The sequence below is a fragment of the Rhodotorula paludigena genome (genome assembly GCF_050403205.1).
Source record: "Rhodotorula paludigena JCM10292 DNA, Rt_paludigena_JCM10292v1_ctg8, whole genome shotgun sequence".
Classification (NCBI taxonomy): domain Eukaryota; kingdom Fungi; phylum Basidiomycota; class Microbotryomycetes; order Sporidiobolales; family Sporidiobolaceae; genus Rhodotorula; species Rhodotorula paludigena.
The window spans coordinates 199,464-213,126 of record NW_027481450.1 but is presented as its reverse complement, the minus strand read 5'-3'; the positions used below and the strand labels follow the sequence as shown (position 1 = coordinate 213,126).

The 13,663-nt window shown below is 65.8% G+C and overlaps 5 protein-coding genes across 5 annotated transcripts; 4 read left to right on the top strand and 1 right to left on the bottom strand.

The window, feature by feature from the left end:
* Positions 1-272: 272 nt before the first annotated feature.
* On the top strand, positions 273-3,620 carry JCM10292_000137 (uncharacterized protein; the record flags this gene model as incomplete). The annotated part of the gene is made up of 4 exons (XM_076647243.1): positions 273-321; positions 367-2,373; positions 2,437-2,744; positions 2,817-3,620. The coding sequence occupies 4 exons, from the start codon at positions 273-275 to the stop codon at positions 3,618-3,620; spliced, it is 3,168 nt and encodes a 1,055-aa protein (XP_076507170.1).
* Positions 3,621-3,789: 169 nt separating this feature from the next.
* Positions 3,790-5,086, top strand: JCM10292_000136 (uncharacterized protein; the record flags this gene model as incomplete). Its single annotated transcript, XM_076647242.1, has 6 exons — positions 3,790-3,991; positions 4,059-4,176; positions 4,244-4,390; positions 4,451-4,615; positions 4,743-4,937; positions 5,005-5,086. The coding sequence occupies 6 exons, from the start codon at positions 3,790-3,792 to the stop codon at positions 5,084-5,086; spliced, it is 909 nt and encodes a 302-aa protein (XP_076507169.1).
* Positions 5,087-5,358: 272 nt separating this feature from the next.
* Positions 5,359-9,423, top strand: PAH1 (phosphatidate phosphatase PAH1; the record flags this gene model as incomplete). The annotated part of the gene is made up of 11 exons (XM_076647241.1): positions 5,359-5,376; positions 5,445-5,606; positions 5,682-5,843; positions 5,901-5,982; positions 6,038-6,931; positions 6,991-7,385; positions 7,446-7,943; positions 8,002-8,150; positions 8,203-8,442; positions 8,502-9,354; positions 9,415-9,423. 11 exons carry the CDS (start codon positions 5,359-5,361, stop codon positions 9,421-9,423), a joined length of 3,462 nt encoding a protein of 1,153 aa, XP_076507168.1.
* A 264-nt stretch (positions 9,424-9,687) lies between these two features.
* Positions 9,688-11,338, bottom strand: JCM10292_000134 (uncharacterized protein; the record flags this gene model as incomplete). The annotated part of the gene is made up of 2 exons (XM_076647240.1): positions 9,688-10,928; positions 10,993-11,338. 2 exons carry the CDS (start codon positions 11,336-11,338, stop codon positions 9,688-9,690), a joined length of 1,587 nt encoding a protein of 528 aa, XP_076507167.1.
* Positions 11,339-11,697: 359 nt separating this feature from the next.
* On the top strand, positions 11,698-12,852 carry TVP23 (Tvp23p; the record flags this gene model as incomplete). The annotated part of the gene is made up of 5 exons (XM_076647239.1): positions 11,698-12,033; positions 12,097-12,234; positions 12,300-12,356; positions 12,417-12,629; positions 12,724-12,852. The coding sequence occupies 5 exons, from the start codon at positions 11,698-11,700 to the stop codon at positions 12,850-12,852; spliced, it is 873 nt and encodes a 290-aa protein (XP_076507166.1).
* Between the last annotated feature and the right edge of the window lie 811 nt (positions 12,853-13,663).

The window sequence follows — 13,663 nt, the reverse complement described above, 5'->3', positions numbered from 1 at the left end:
CGTTGTGCTCGAGGTGATGATGGCGGCGGCGGTAAACGCATGGTCTCTCCACTTTGGTTCAGCGCTGAGAGGATCGACGCTTCACAAGGAGTCGGGAGTCTCGTTCCTTCGTCCCTTCGCTCGACCACGACTCGCGCGTGCGCCTCGCCGCACCCTGCTCCCGCCTGCCGTGGCGTCTTCTACGCTGGATCGAGGGTCTGCTGCGCCCTGGCGGGCTGCCGGGCCCGCTTGGCCAACTCGAGCGGGTGGTGCACCGCCCGCTCCGTCGAGGGATGCGCACGCTCGCGCACAGCTCGCTGCCGCGCTCCTCGGTGCGCCAGGGTGCGTCGATGAAGCTCCAAACTCGCACTGAAGCTCTCTCTGCAGGCCACGACCTCGCGCCGGAACCGCTACACGACCCTCCCCCGTCCGTCGCTTCGTCCGCCGTCCTCTCGCCGTATCGCCATCTTCTGGTCCCGCAGACAGCGCCGCTACCTGCTTCAGACGCGCAGGATGCGTTCGCATTCGTTGCCGCACCGCACGAGAGCGAAGGCGCCGTCATTCGACCCGGAGCATACTCGGTTGCCAGCTACACAAGCGACTTGGGCGGGTCCTTCTCGCGCCGTGCGAGCCTCGCTGGGTCAGCCTTGCTCAGTGCGAACGACGGAGGCGATGCCGAGAGAGGCGAGCCGACGATGCCGCTGCACCTCAACCCACAAGAGGAGGAGCGACTTGCCGACGAGTGGGGAAACAACGACGTGCCCTCGAACGTTGAATACGCAGACGGAGCACCGGAAGTTGCGTCGCCGGCGTTACTGAGCCCCGCCATGTCGGACCCAGGCTTGGCTCACTTCCCTCGACGGACCGCCATGAGCGACGCCGGGATGCTCGATCCCGTCCGCGGCGACGAAGACGGTGCCGAGGCGCTCGATACGCTCGAGACGCGCTCTGCGCCAGACCTGGACCGGCCCCGACCGCTCTCCTTCGCCGATCTCGTCTTTGAAGGACTCGAGAAGCGTCTGCAGGATGCGCCGGCGCGGGCCCGTCCTGCTGCACCGGTACGAGCGACGACCGAAGGTGGCCTCGATGAAGGTGACGATCCAGGCGTGTCGCGCATCAAAATTATTGAGCGCACTGCTACTCAGCGACGACAGCGGCGGCGCATGCAAAGTCTCGAGCCGTCGCTCGCGCTCGATTCGCTGGCTAGCATCGCCGACTTGTCGCGCGATGGTTCGCTCGACGAACTCAGCAGCGGTATGCGGCCAGGCATCGCCTCGCGAGACTCGCTCTTCGCTGGACCGCGAGCCATCAGCTCGAATGGTCGCGCGTCGGCGCTTTCGATGAACCCCTCCGACCTCGCGTCTGCTCAGCGCGAGTCCTCGTACCTGAGCAACGGGTCTCGTCCCGTCTCGCGCCTCTCACTCACGCTTCCCTCCGCCGTCACTGAGCCGCCCGACCCCGACTCCACTTCTTCGCCTGCCAACCCTTCCGGCCCTTTCGCCGACGCCCCTCGAATGTCGACCTCGCTCTCTCGCCCCGGCACGCCCGGCTTCACTTCGCGCTTCGACCCCGTCTTCATCGCCGCGCAGCGCGCCGAGCTGCTCAAGGAGCGCCCGACCTTCTCGAACCCGGACGCAGGCCGCCCGCCCAAGGTCGTGCTCATGCCTGCGCCGCTCGCGGGCCGCCCTGTATCTCCGCCGCGCCGACCCGTGCGTGAAGGACCCGACTCGGATGCGGGCGAGAGCGACGCCGGCGGCGAAGGGAACGGCTCGGAGGAAGAGGAAGAAGACGAGGAGCTCGCGCCCGGACTGCAGGAGCCGCGTCGTCCCGCTGGCGCGCTTTATGGCCGCTCACTCCTCGACGTGATGGCTGAGCGGCGCGCACTGCTCAAGGGTCAGCAGCGCGCGTACGACCCGCGTGCCGACGGGCGCAGAAGCATGTTCGATTGGAAGGACAGCCCCGCTGCGCAGGACGCGCTGGCGAAGCTCGAGGGCGGCAACGCAGCTGCAAGGTCGGCGGGTGAAGACGACGAGCGGGACGACGACGTCCCTCTTGCTCTCGTCCCGGCCGGCGGACGCCAGACGCAGGCGCAGGGCGGCTCGCCGGCGCGCCCGAGAAAGGCGGCGCATGCGTCCATATTCGGCCCGGACCTCGTCTACCAGCGCGAGCTGGCGCGCGCAAAGGAGCTTGAGGAGCAGGAGCGCGCCGCACTCGAGGACGAGCGTCGGGCGCGCGAGGACAAGCGCAGGAGCAAGGGCAAGCTCGTCAAGGGTGCGAAGAGGAGGAGTCAGATGGCGCTCAACGCAGCAGAGGCGACGGAATGGGTGTCGTCAGAACGCCAGACGGTCGAACCCGTGGTCTTGCAGGAGAACCAAGTTCGCGAAGAGCCCAGACGTGCGTCTCCTATTCCTCCTCTTTGTGCTCCACGATTCGAAGCCTCAGCGTCGTGTGTCGCAGGGCGCGAGCCGTCTACTCGCCCGCAACCGTACGGCCACAACCTCGCCCCGTCACTCTCGATTCCGCTGGGCCTCGGCGAAAACCTCACGACCTCCGCATCCGGCAGCGACTGGTTCGCTCCGCCTGTCGACTCCGAGCCGAAACGGGCCACAGTTCTCGCGCACGACGACGACGACGACGACGAAGACGCAGACTCGTTTCGACCGAGGCCGCTCAGCTCGCTCGGCGCCTACCAGTCGCCTACCGCAAACCGCGGCGCATTCGATTCGGGCAGCTCGTCCAGCGGCGATCATGGTGACGATGACGAGGTGAGGAGAGCTCGTAGAGCGGACCGTACCCGGGAACGTGGAGGACTCGAATCTGATGCCCTCGCCACGCAGGTTGAACTCACCAGGACATTCGCTGACGACGGGTATGCTGCCGCTCCTCGAGGGACTGGTGCTCGCCCGCTCCCCTTCCCCGGCGAACCCAGCTCGCACGGCCACGACTCAGCTAGCGCTGCCGAGACCGACGACGATCAGCCGCTTGGCAGGCGTTACTCGCAAGTCCGCGCGCGCCAGTCATTCGTTCCCAGTTACTCCGCCGCAGCAGCGGCCAGCGCGCCAATGCTGCCGCGCCCCTCGGAACAGCGAGCAGTTGAGACCAGGTCGGCTGAGGCGGAGGTTGAGGACGACGATGACGACGAGGACGACAAGCCGCTCGGCATGCGATACTCGACCATTCAGCCGGTCGACGTCGACGACGTTCCGCTGGCCATCCACCGTCTCTCCCTCGCACCGCAGCAACGCCAGCCGTACGCGTCAGCGACGCTGCACGCCGTCGACGATGAGGGCAAGACGGTCGTGTCGGACGCAAGTTCGGATGACCGGCCTCTGGGCCTGAAAACAGCGGCAGCGCATCCTCCCGTCGTCCCCGCCTTCCCTTACGCCATGTCGCAGCCCGCGCTCGTTCCAGGCATGCTGCCCCTGCCGCCCGGCTACCCGCCGTTCGCGGTACCACCGCCACCTTCGGCTCCTTTCGGTTCTGTTCCCTTCGTCGGACCCGCCCCGCCCGACTCGCACCTGCAGCTCGCGCTTGCGCAGATGCAGATGCAGACCGCTATGCAGCAGCAGCAGCCGCCAGGCGAGCTGGCGGCTGGGACGGGTGGCATGATTGAGCGGTGGCGGCGTGAGGTTGCGCCGTGAGTTGCGGCTGTATCGTTCGCCATCGTGTCTTTCTTTGTTGTGTAGCCTCTTCCTCGCATTGCACTTGACCCCGTTGGTTTTTCACGCGATAAGGTCGAGGAGGTGCACCGCGCGGCGTCGGAGATGGCCTCCCGCCTTGCGCCCTCCTCGCACTTCTTCCCGCGCTACGATGGTCCGCTTGTCTGCTCCGTGTGCCTTGTTGGCGCTCTCTGCGCTGCCCGGCACGCTCGCCGGCCCGCTCCAGCTGTTCCAGGACGGCAGCAATGCCGTGATCCGCGCGGGGATGCGCAACATCCTGCGGCTCAACGAGACGACGATCGACCGCCTGCTTGCGAACGAAGAGACTCCGCTAGAGCCGCATCCTTACGCCTGTGCGTACTCGCGCTCCTGCAGACTGCGCCGAGGGCGAGATAAGCTGACCCCACTTGTCGTCGGCAGTCGACCTCACCGACGACAACTACGAGGTCGTTCTCGCGACGGGCACCGAGGACAACCCCTTTGCAACCCCGCTGAGCGAAGACGACATCTGGGTCGTGACAGTCCACGGGCCTGATGCGTGCGTCTCGTCGTATTCCCGGGTTTCTCGCCGTGCCTGCAGCTACTCACCGCTTTGAACGCCGCAGGGTCTCGAAGATCTTCCTCAAGGGTATGGACGAGGTCGCGACGCACAACTCGAGCAAGGCGGGCGGCGTCCTACCTTCCAACATGCACTTTGCGCGCCTCAGCTACGCTCGAGAGACAATCTTGCCCACGCGGTGGTGGCTCTGGCGGTGCGTTGACCTTGAGAGCGCTGCGTCGAGCAGTCGCTGATCCGGTCCGCGCTTCTGCAGCACCCCGGTTATCGTCATCGGCACGAACCGACTGCGCGAACTGCGGTTCCTCCAGCCTGGCAACGTCCGGCCCGAGTCCGAGACGCTCAGTGAGCTGCTGAGCAAGCCTGAGGTGTGGAAGACGGTGCCGGTGTGGGAGGGTGCGCTTGCGCCGGGCGGAAGCTTGTGAGTCCCGCGAGACCTTTTCCTGCCTCATCCCTGCACAGCACGCACGCTGCAATATACAGTGCTTGCCTGTGTTTCGCGCTCAAGCGCATTCATGATCTGTCGCTCACATCTCTCTTGTGTGCAGCGAGGAACGACTGGCGAGGCTTGCCGTCCACTGGGCGAAGCTGCACAAGGCGTCGTCCAAAGTGCCAAAGTTTGCGCTCCTCGCCCTCTCGGGCTTCCTGATGAACTTCGTCGTGGGCTGGTTCCACAAGGACGACGCGAAGCTGCAGGCCGAGTTCCGCGCGAGGATTGCGAAGGAGGCGGACACGGCAGCGAGGTGCGCATCGGCAGTGGCCATGGAGCGTCGGCTTTGACATTCGATTGACGTCTGCATCCCATCACAGCACGACGCCCGCTACCGCGACGACGTCGGCGACCGCCGCTGCGCCGGCCTCGAAGCGGAGGACGAGCCAGCGGAAGAAGTGAAGTCGAGGAGCCCTTTCGTAGTTGTCGGGATTTCCGCTGCGGTGTATCGAAGTAGACGTAGCATTGCATTGTCAGGCCGTGTCGCATCCTAGCAATCTGTTCGGCGAGATTTGTTCTGCCTCTGCCCCCGAGGACGGGCTCGTTCGTTCGTCACGCTCAACCTCCGTCGACTGCGCCTTCCGCTTGCGAGCGTGTGCCGTGCGCCGCGCTTGCGCCAGTACTTCTCTGTGCCTGTGCAGCCCTCAGCTCGCCCGCTGGGCCCGTGAGACAGGATGCAGTGGGTCTCCAAGGTGCGCGGCAACCTCGGCAGCCCGTCTCCCTGGTCGTGCGGGTGCGCTGACTGGTGCGAGGCATACAGGCGGTCAACTACTACAAGGACATCAACCCGAGCACGCTCACGGGGGCGATCGACGTGATTGTCGTCGAGCGCCCCACCGACTCGGGCGGCGTCGAGCTCGCTTGCTCGCCCTTTCACGTGCGCTTCGGCAAGCTCAGCGTGCTCCGCCCCGTCGACAAGAAGGTGTGCCCACCCCTGCTGCCGTCTCGCGCGCGGAGAGCGAGCTGAACCTCGGACCCCGTCTCTGCGCGCGTACAGGTGCGCATCAACGTCAACGATGAGCGCGTCCCGTTCTACATGAAGGTCGGCGAGACCGGCGAGGCCTTCTTCGTCTTCGAGACCGAGGACGACGTACCCGCCGACATGCAGACGAGTCCGCTCAGCGGGCCCGTCTCGGATGACGGCCGCAGCGATGCAGGCGTGCGTGTTCAGGGTCTTGGAATCTTTCAGACCTTGCTGACTCTCGGTGCACCACAGGAGATGGAACCTCTCGACCTAGATGCGCCTGCGCTCGACCAGCGGGAGGGCAGCTTGGGGGACCAGGAGGCAGACGAGGACCGTGAGTGCGCCTCTGTCCTACTCAAACAGCCCGTCGCTGATCGCAGCGTAAGTAGAGCCCATTACACCGACACCTTCGCATCCAGCCTCCCCCGACTCTTCCCGCTACGTATCGCTCGCCGGTACGCAAGCCAACTCTCCGACCACCTCTTTCCGCCCTTTCCCCGGCGCACCATTCCTCCCGAACGTCGGTTCGGGCTCGCCCTCGCGCAAAAGTTCGGCCGAAGTGAGCGGCAAGCCGCTCGTCGAGTCGCCTGCCGATGAAGACGGCCCTGGAGGAGACGAGGGCGATGCGAGCACGAAGCGCAAAGCCTACCACGTGCCGACTCCGTTCGCCGCTGCCGCCGGGAAGGCAGCCGGGCTTGGTGCCGCCGCAATCTCACGGCCCGTGCAGGAGCTGCACGACGCACGTCTCCGTGCTCGTGCGCAGGCAGCAAGTCCGGGAACAGCGGAACGTCGCCGGCGCTCTCTGCGCGACGAACACGACCTGAAGGGCGAGCCGCAGGAGCTTGGGCAGCCGAGCGAGAGCATGCGCGCCGACCTCGCGGGCCTGAGCCTCGACGGCGACAAGCGCGACGGGCAGGCAGACCCGCACCACAGCGATCAGACGGGCGACGCCGTGATCCGCTCGGCGCGGGACCGCGACGCCGATGTGCGCGCCATGCTCGGCGGCAAGGAAGGCCTCGGGTATGCAGTTGGTGCAGACGGTCGTCCCGCCGAGCACGAGTTCTCGCTGCGCCCCTTCGCGACGGGCGAGACCAAGGTCGACGTCGGAAAGCACCTGCGCACGTCGAGCGGGCACGAGATTGGCTCGGCGCCCGAGAACGCGGGCTCCCTCATGCTTGACATGAGCGGATACAAGCTCGACCCTGGCAAGGAGGAGGGGTCGAGCCAGTCGAAGCGGGCCCAGCAGGAGATCGAAGGTTCGGGAGCAATGGTTCTGGACGAGAGTGCGTGCTTCACGTCGCCTCATCCAGCTGCTCATACTCACCTGGATAAGGATCGACAGAGGCGGAGAAGGAGATCATCGCCTTCACGCAGGCACTGCTCCAGTCCACCGACCCGACCACTCTCCGATCCTTCTTCGACGAGGAAGAGAACCGGTCTCGTGCTTCACCGCCAGTCCCGCCTCTCGACCTCAACGACCCGCGCGCTACGCCCGAGCCCGAGAGCAAGTCTGGGCTGCCGCCCCGCTCGCGCACGAGTTCTCGCGCCAGTTCGCCTCCACGCCCAATCTCGATTCAGGACCTGCATGCGATACATGCCGACTCTGAACATGCTTCGTCACCCGACGACGGTGTCTACCACGCGAGCCCGAAGCAGTTCACCCTGAAGACGGGCGGGTCTATGCACGTTTTCGAGCTGAGTCTCTGCGGGAGTGAGGGCTTCGATCAGCTCGAGCGGGTGAGTCTTCCAGGCCTGGTGTGCAATCCCGTCATCGTTGACATGTTCGTGGTTTCGCAGGCCGCCGTCGACCGCCTCTTCCGCGAGCATCAGGTCACCTTCAACGAATTCATGGAGCAAGAGACGATCCCGGACAGCCCCTACCTCGTCGTCAAGTACTCGAGTCGCTACTTGACCTGGGACAATGCGTCGCCTGTCCTCGCCTCGCTCGCCGTCTACCGAAAGTCCCTCGTCGAGCACCCCGAGCACCATCGCCATGTCGACGAGTCAGCGCAGCAGAGCAAAGCGTCACACCGCCGCGGGTGGAGCTTGTGGTGGGGTCGCGGCCGAAGCGAGACACCGCCAGCGACTGACGCTACGTCCATTTCGAGCATGCCAACTGCCGAGACGAGCCCGCCGACGAGCCCACCCGAGAGCCCGCCCGACTCGCCAAGGTCGCTCCCCGTTGCCGACACGCCGCCATTCAGTCGGCGCGCGACCGATGGAGACGACGAGTTTCCGCCCGAGGATCACTCGAAGCATTACGCCAAGACGCTACGTCTCACGTCGGATCAGCTCGTGCGTCCAATTTCGATACGACCTGTGGCATTCCGCTAAGCATCCATTCGCCACGCAGAAAGCCCTGGGTCTCAAGAAGGGCATGAACACGATCTCCTTCTCCGTCCGCTCGTCGTACTCAGGCTATGCGACCTGCACCTCTCGCATCTTTCTCTGGGAGTCAGACTTCCAAGTCGTCATCTCTGACATTGACGGTACCATCACCAAGTGCGCTGGAGTGCTTCACTTATTGAGGCATCGACTGACACTCCCTCTGCAGGTCGGATGCGCTCGGCCATGTCTTCACCATGATCGGCCGCGACTGGACGCACCTGGGCGTCGCAAAGCTCTACACCGACATCAGCCGTAACGGATACAAGCTCATGTACCTGACGTCGCGCGCCATTGGCCAGGCAGACACGACTCGCGAGTACCTCAAGGGCATCAAGCAGAACGGTTTCCAGCTGCCCGACGGACCCGTCATCATGAGCCCCGACCGCCTCATGACTTCCTTGCATCGGTGCGTTACTGCGTCTGCTCGAAGCCTGCATGCGGCTGACCGGACCTGCGCTTTGACAGCGAGGTCATTATGCGCAAGCCCGAGGTGTTCAAAATGGCGTGTCTACGCGACATCCAGCGGCTCTTTGGCGAGAGGTCCCCCTTCTACGCTGGTTTCGGCAACCGCATCACGGACGCGCTCTCGTACCGTAGCGTCGACATCCCGTCCTCTCGCATCTTCACCATCGATTCGAATGGCGAGGTCAAGATGGAGCTGCTCGAGCTTGCCGGCTACAAATCGTCCTACATCCACATGACGGACCTCGTCGACCAGATGTTCCCGCCGATCAACCGCGTCTCGGCGCCCGACTACACCGACTTCAACTACTGGCGCACGCCGCTGCCGTCGATCGACATCGACATTCCCGAGCTGCAGCCGCCGTCGCCGGCGCTGTCGGCCCGCTCGGACCAGTCGACAAGCCGCATCTCGCTGTCGCGCCTCGGCAACCTCGCGAGCTCGCTCTCGCGCCGCTCGTCGCGCAACACGCTCAACGACGCTGCGTCGGCTACGAGCCGGACTGCGCGCGGCCAGACGCCGACGAGCCCGCTGCTTCAGGCAACGGTGCCCGAGGAGCACGGCGAAGAGGAGGAGGACGACGACGAGTCGTTCCTGGGAAACCGCAGCCGGTCGTCGTCCATGCCTGGCAGTCTCCCGACCGAGAGCGACTTTGAGCGCTACCGAGCCATGGCGTCGACCGCGTCTGGGCGCGCACAGGGCACGACCGAGGCCGAGGAGTACAAGAAGAAAGTGCGCGCGGCGGGGCATGCCGATGACGACGTCGACGACGAGTACGACGAGGACGAAGCGCACGACGACGAGGATGTCGGCGAGGCCGACGACTTTGGCGATCAGCTCGACTTCTCGAGCGTACCTGTGCGTCATGAAGCCTCTCTCCCGCCCCCCGTCGTGACTAACTCTTCTTTGCGTCGACAGTACCTGTAGAGCACGCAGACAGACACTTCTCACGCCCTCTTCTCTCCTTTCCTCCCCTCAGCCCTTTCTTCAGCAAACCCAGCAGATTCAGACTTACGAGGGACTCGACAGTCTTCCATGTTGTGCAAAGTGGATAGTACGGCAGTGCAGGCCCCAAGCAAAGGTCTCGGTTGTTCCCTTCCCTCGCGCGATTGCCGAGGAGAACTTGTGGGTGCTGTAGCAATGCATGAGAGAGGCGAGGTGGGGAGATACATCAACACGGAAGTACAGAGTCTATGCGCTCGCCGAAGCCGGCTCGACCGCCTCCATCATCGCGTTCACGTCTGTCTGCTCCGCCGCAAGCATGGACCTGTCCTCCGTAACGACAGACTCCGCGCGTTCGTCGGGTGCAACGGACGGTGCCTTCACGAGCGGGTGCGGCGTGACCCACTTGCCGTCTTCAGCGCGTGCCGGGCCCTTCTTCGCGCTCGCCATGTCCTCCCACGACGCGAGGTACTCGTCGCGCGCGATCCCGTCCCAGCACGTACTCGCGTCGTCGAGCCAGCTGTACTCGATCCACCCCCTCTCGGGCGCGGCGATCGTCTCGCCGAGCCCCTCGCCCTCGATACCGCGCCCGCGGTCCTCGGGGCTCATGCGCAGGCCCATGAGCCCGCCCGCGTGCCCCTCGAGTTTGAACAGGAGCTCGCGCGAGACCTGCTGCAGGCGGTTCGTGCGCATGCGCAGCAGGCGCCGGAACAGCGCCGGCCCGTCTTTGCGGTCCGTGTTCGGGACCGACGCGATGAAGGGCAGGCCGCGCTGGTGGCCCTTGCTGAGGCGCGCGACGGTCGCCGCGAGCGGACGCGTGGGCAGGGTGGCGGTGACGAAGGGGACGACGAGCGGAGGCGAGAGGTGCGGGGGATCGGGGCGCGTCCATTCGGTGACGGGAGGGTGGAGCTGCGACCTGAGGTCGGTCAACTCCTTGTCGAGGTCGGCAAGCGTCTGTGCATGCGACGCCTTGGCTGGTTCTGACGGGTCGGCATCGGCCTCGAACGCGGCGACGAGGCGCTTGCGCTCCTTCATGAGCGAAGTGATGAGTCGCCCAGACGACCTGTTGAGGAGCGCTCGCTCCTCTGGCGAGCCGGGCAGGACGGCGAGATCGATATACTCCTTGCTCTCTGACAGGCAAGCCCAGTGCGCCGGGGTCACGACGGGTTCCTTCGGGCGGCCGTGCCGAAGCTTGACAAAGTCGGTGCGCTCCTCGGCCCACGTGCCATAGTTGAGCGCCCTGAAGCGCTCCTCGAGCTCGCTCTCCTTGCAGTACCCGCCGAACACCTCGCGGCGCGTCGCGCGCCCGTGGCCCCACCGCACCGGGTACCGGGTCACGGCGAGGTAGACAGTGTGCGGCTCGTACGCCTCGGCGGCGGGCCGGGTGCGCGACTCGCCGACGCGGACGTCGTACGAGTCTTTGGGTTTGCGCGTCGGGTCGAGCGTCGTGAGGTACTGCAGGTGGCGAGGCTGCGTGAAACCGCCCATGTCTGTGCAAGACGAGGAGAGGTGAGCGGGAGCAGGCATGACGGGCACCCGGACGGGCCGACGCACAGGTCTTGGTCTCGGTGAGCTGAGCAGTCAAGTCCTTGCGCTCGAGGCGCTCTGCCCTGCGCACGCGCTCCTGGCGATACCGTTCGAGCTGGTCGGGAGTTGGCGGCGGATGGACAATCTTGGACCGCTCCTTCTTCGGCTTGAAGCCGCCCTCGCCCGAGCGCACGGGCGGACTCCACGAGCGCTCGTCCCCGCGAGAGTGATGCGGCGTGTCGTCCTGAGCGTCCCAGCTGCGCTGGCGCGGAGCGGAGTACGAGCGAGCGAGCGGCGGAGGGATGCAGCGCGAGCTCGAGGCTACGGGCGCGCCTGCTGATCTGAGCAGACCTGTTCCTCGCAGGTGAGCCATCGCTGCAGCTCTACGGAGGCGAGCGAGCGTGTGGGACAGAGTCGAGCTTCGTGAGGCGGTGAAGACGCGAGGCGACGAACTGCAGAACAACGCAGTGTGGATTCTAGACAGGCTTACTGGCCGTGCGACTACTTCGCACTGTATCTGAAAGCTTCTCCAGTGCTCTCTGCGTAGAGTTGTTTCTTCGTCGCCGTCGCGGTGCGTCGTGGTGCTGGCGGTCGTCGATTCTTGCCCATTCGCGCCAGACTCGCCGAACGCGTGCGCTGCATCCCGAGCTACACTTGTACGAGACCCTGAGCTACTCGCGCCGCCCTCCGCTCGCCTCGCCGCTGCTCGCACCACCCCCACCTCGTCCAGCGATGGCCTACAACCCGTCGTCGTCGAGCAACAACCTCCTCGGCAGCCTCGAGGGCAGCATCACCGCCGACGTGTCCGACGCAGAGCAGGGACGCGTCCATCACCCGTCCGGCCACCCGCCTCCGCCGGGCAGCACCACCCCGCTCCAGCCCCCGCCGCCCTCCAGCCGCGGCAGCGTCCCCGTGCAGGGGCTCAGCAGCGAACAGGCCAGCGCACAGGACTCGATTTGGAAGCAGAGCGCGCATCCCGTCGCCCTCTTCTTCCTGTACGCCTTCCGCTGCGCTGCCATCGCAACCTACCTTCTCTGCGGCTTCTTCTCGTCGTCTTACGTCTTTTCGGTACGTCTTGCCTCTCCACTCGCGCTGAAAGTGCAGTCTCATCGAGTTGCGCGCGCTCCGCAGACGGTCCTCGTTGTCGTCCTCCTCTCGCTCGACTTCTGGACTGTCCGAAACGTCTCGGGTCGTGTGCTCGTCGGCCTGCGCTTCTGGAACCAGGTCGACGAGGACGGCACATCGTACTGGGTGTTTGAGAGCCGCAGCGTGCGTCTTGCGAGACTACATCCTGTCGCACGCTTCCACTCACCAGGATCAACCGCCGCGCGCAGCCGGACCAGCCTGCGAACGCCGTCGACGCCAAGATGTTCTGGATCGCCATGTACAGCGTGCGTCCTCGCCAGAAGCGTCCCGATGGCTCGCGCTGACTCGAATCTTCCGCCGTGCAGTTCCCCGTCGCGTGGGTGCTGCTCCTCGTGATCGGCATCCTCAAGTTCAACCTTTCGTTCCTTCCAATCGTCATGCTCGCGCTCGTCTTCAACCTCACCAACACGTGGGGGTACACCTACGGTGGGTCTTCACCTTTGTCAGAGGGGGAAATTCACAAGCGCGTCTCGCTGACTTTTGGCTCGCGCTCGTCTCCTGTTCAGCGGTATGCTCCTGTTCCTCGCGGTCTCGCCGCTCGCGCGGGCCCTCTCTCTGGCTCCACGAGCACCACAGAACGCCAACTGACCTCGTGCGCCCCGTCTCCCGCAGGACCGCGACGCCAAGCGACGATGGGCGACGGGCATGGCTGCCGGCGGCATGCTCGGGCAGGTTGGCGGCCTCGGCGGGTCGATCGTGTCGGGTCTCGCGAGCAGCGCGTACAGCCGCTTCTTCTCGTGAGGAACAACGTGCTGCCCGGAGGGTCAGAGGTGCAGTGCAGTTACACGCATTTCCGGGTGCGCGGGAGAGAGGAGAGTAAAGGGGCAGCGGCAGAGTTCCAAGAGAGCGCGCCTTTAAGCGCAATCCTGAGCGCAGGAGTGCGAGAGTGCCTTCGTCCAGGTCCCTGCACGAGTCTCTAGAACCCCGCACGGGCGGGTCTAGCGAGAAAATGCAGCTCCGCTCTTTCCCTCTTGCCCTTCGCGCGGCGCTCGCTCTCGCTGCACGGCTCGCGGGGGTGCGGGGCTTTGCTCATCGCGATGCTGAGCACTTTGGCTAACCCGAGAAGTGCTCCGATGCTCGCCCGAGGGCGGTGCGCGGCGGGACAGGGCGGGGTGACTGCGCTCCACTTTGTCTGGCGAGGGGACGATCGCGGCGCTTACACTCACCCAGCACCGCCTCGTCGCGCCCTGACGCGTCTGGCGCGTCCACGAGGGGCCAGCACGAGCACAGCTGCACGCCCGACTCGCTCTCACGCTGCCCCAGCGCGCGCCCGCCCGCCCGCGCCGCCTTTGTTGACGCCCCTCGCCGAGCCGCGTCGCCTGCGCCTCGCCGCCCCGTGCGCTCGCGCGTGCACCCGCCCAGCACCCGCCCGAGGGCCGCACTGCCTGCACGGGCACGCCCGCCGAGCAGCAGACCGCCAGGCCGAGTGAGCGCAGGGACCGCGTTCGTCCAGAGGGTGGCTCGCTTGCCTCTTCGGGGCTGACTTGGCCTCGACAGCGACGGGGACAAGTGAGGCCCGCTCCCGGAGACTGTGTGCACCCAGCCAGTGCCA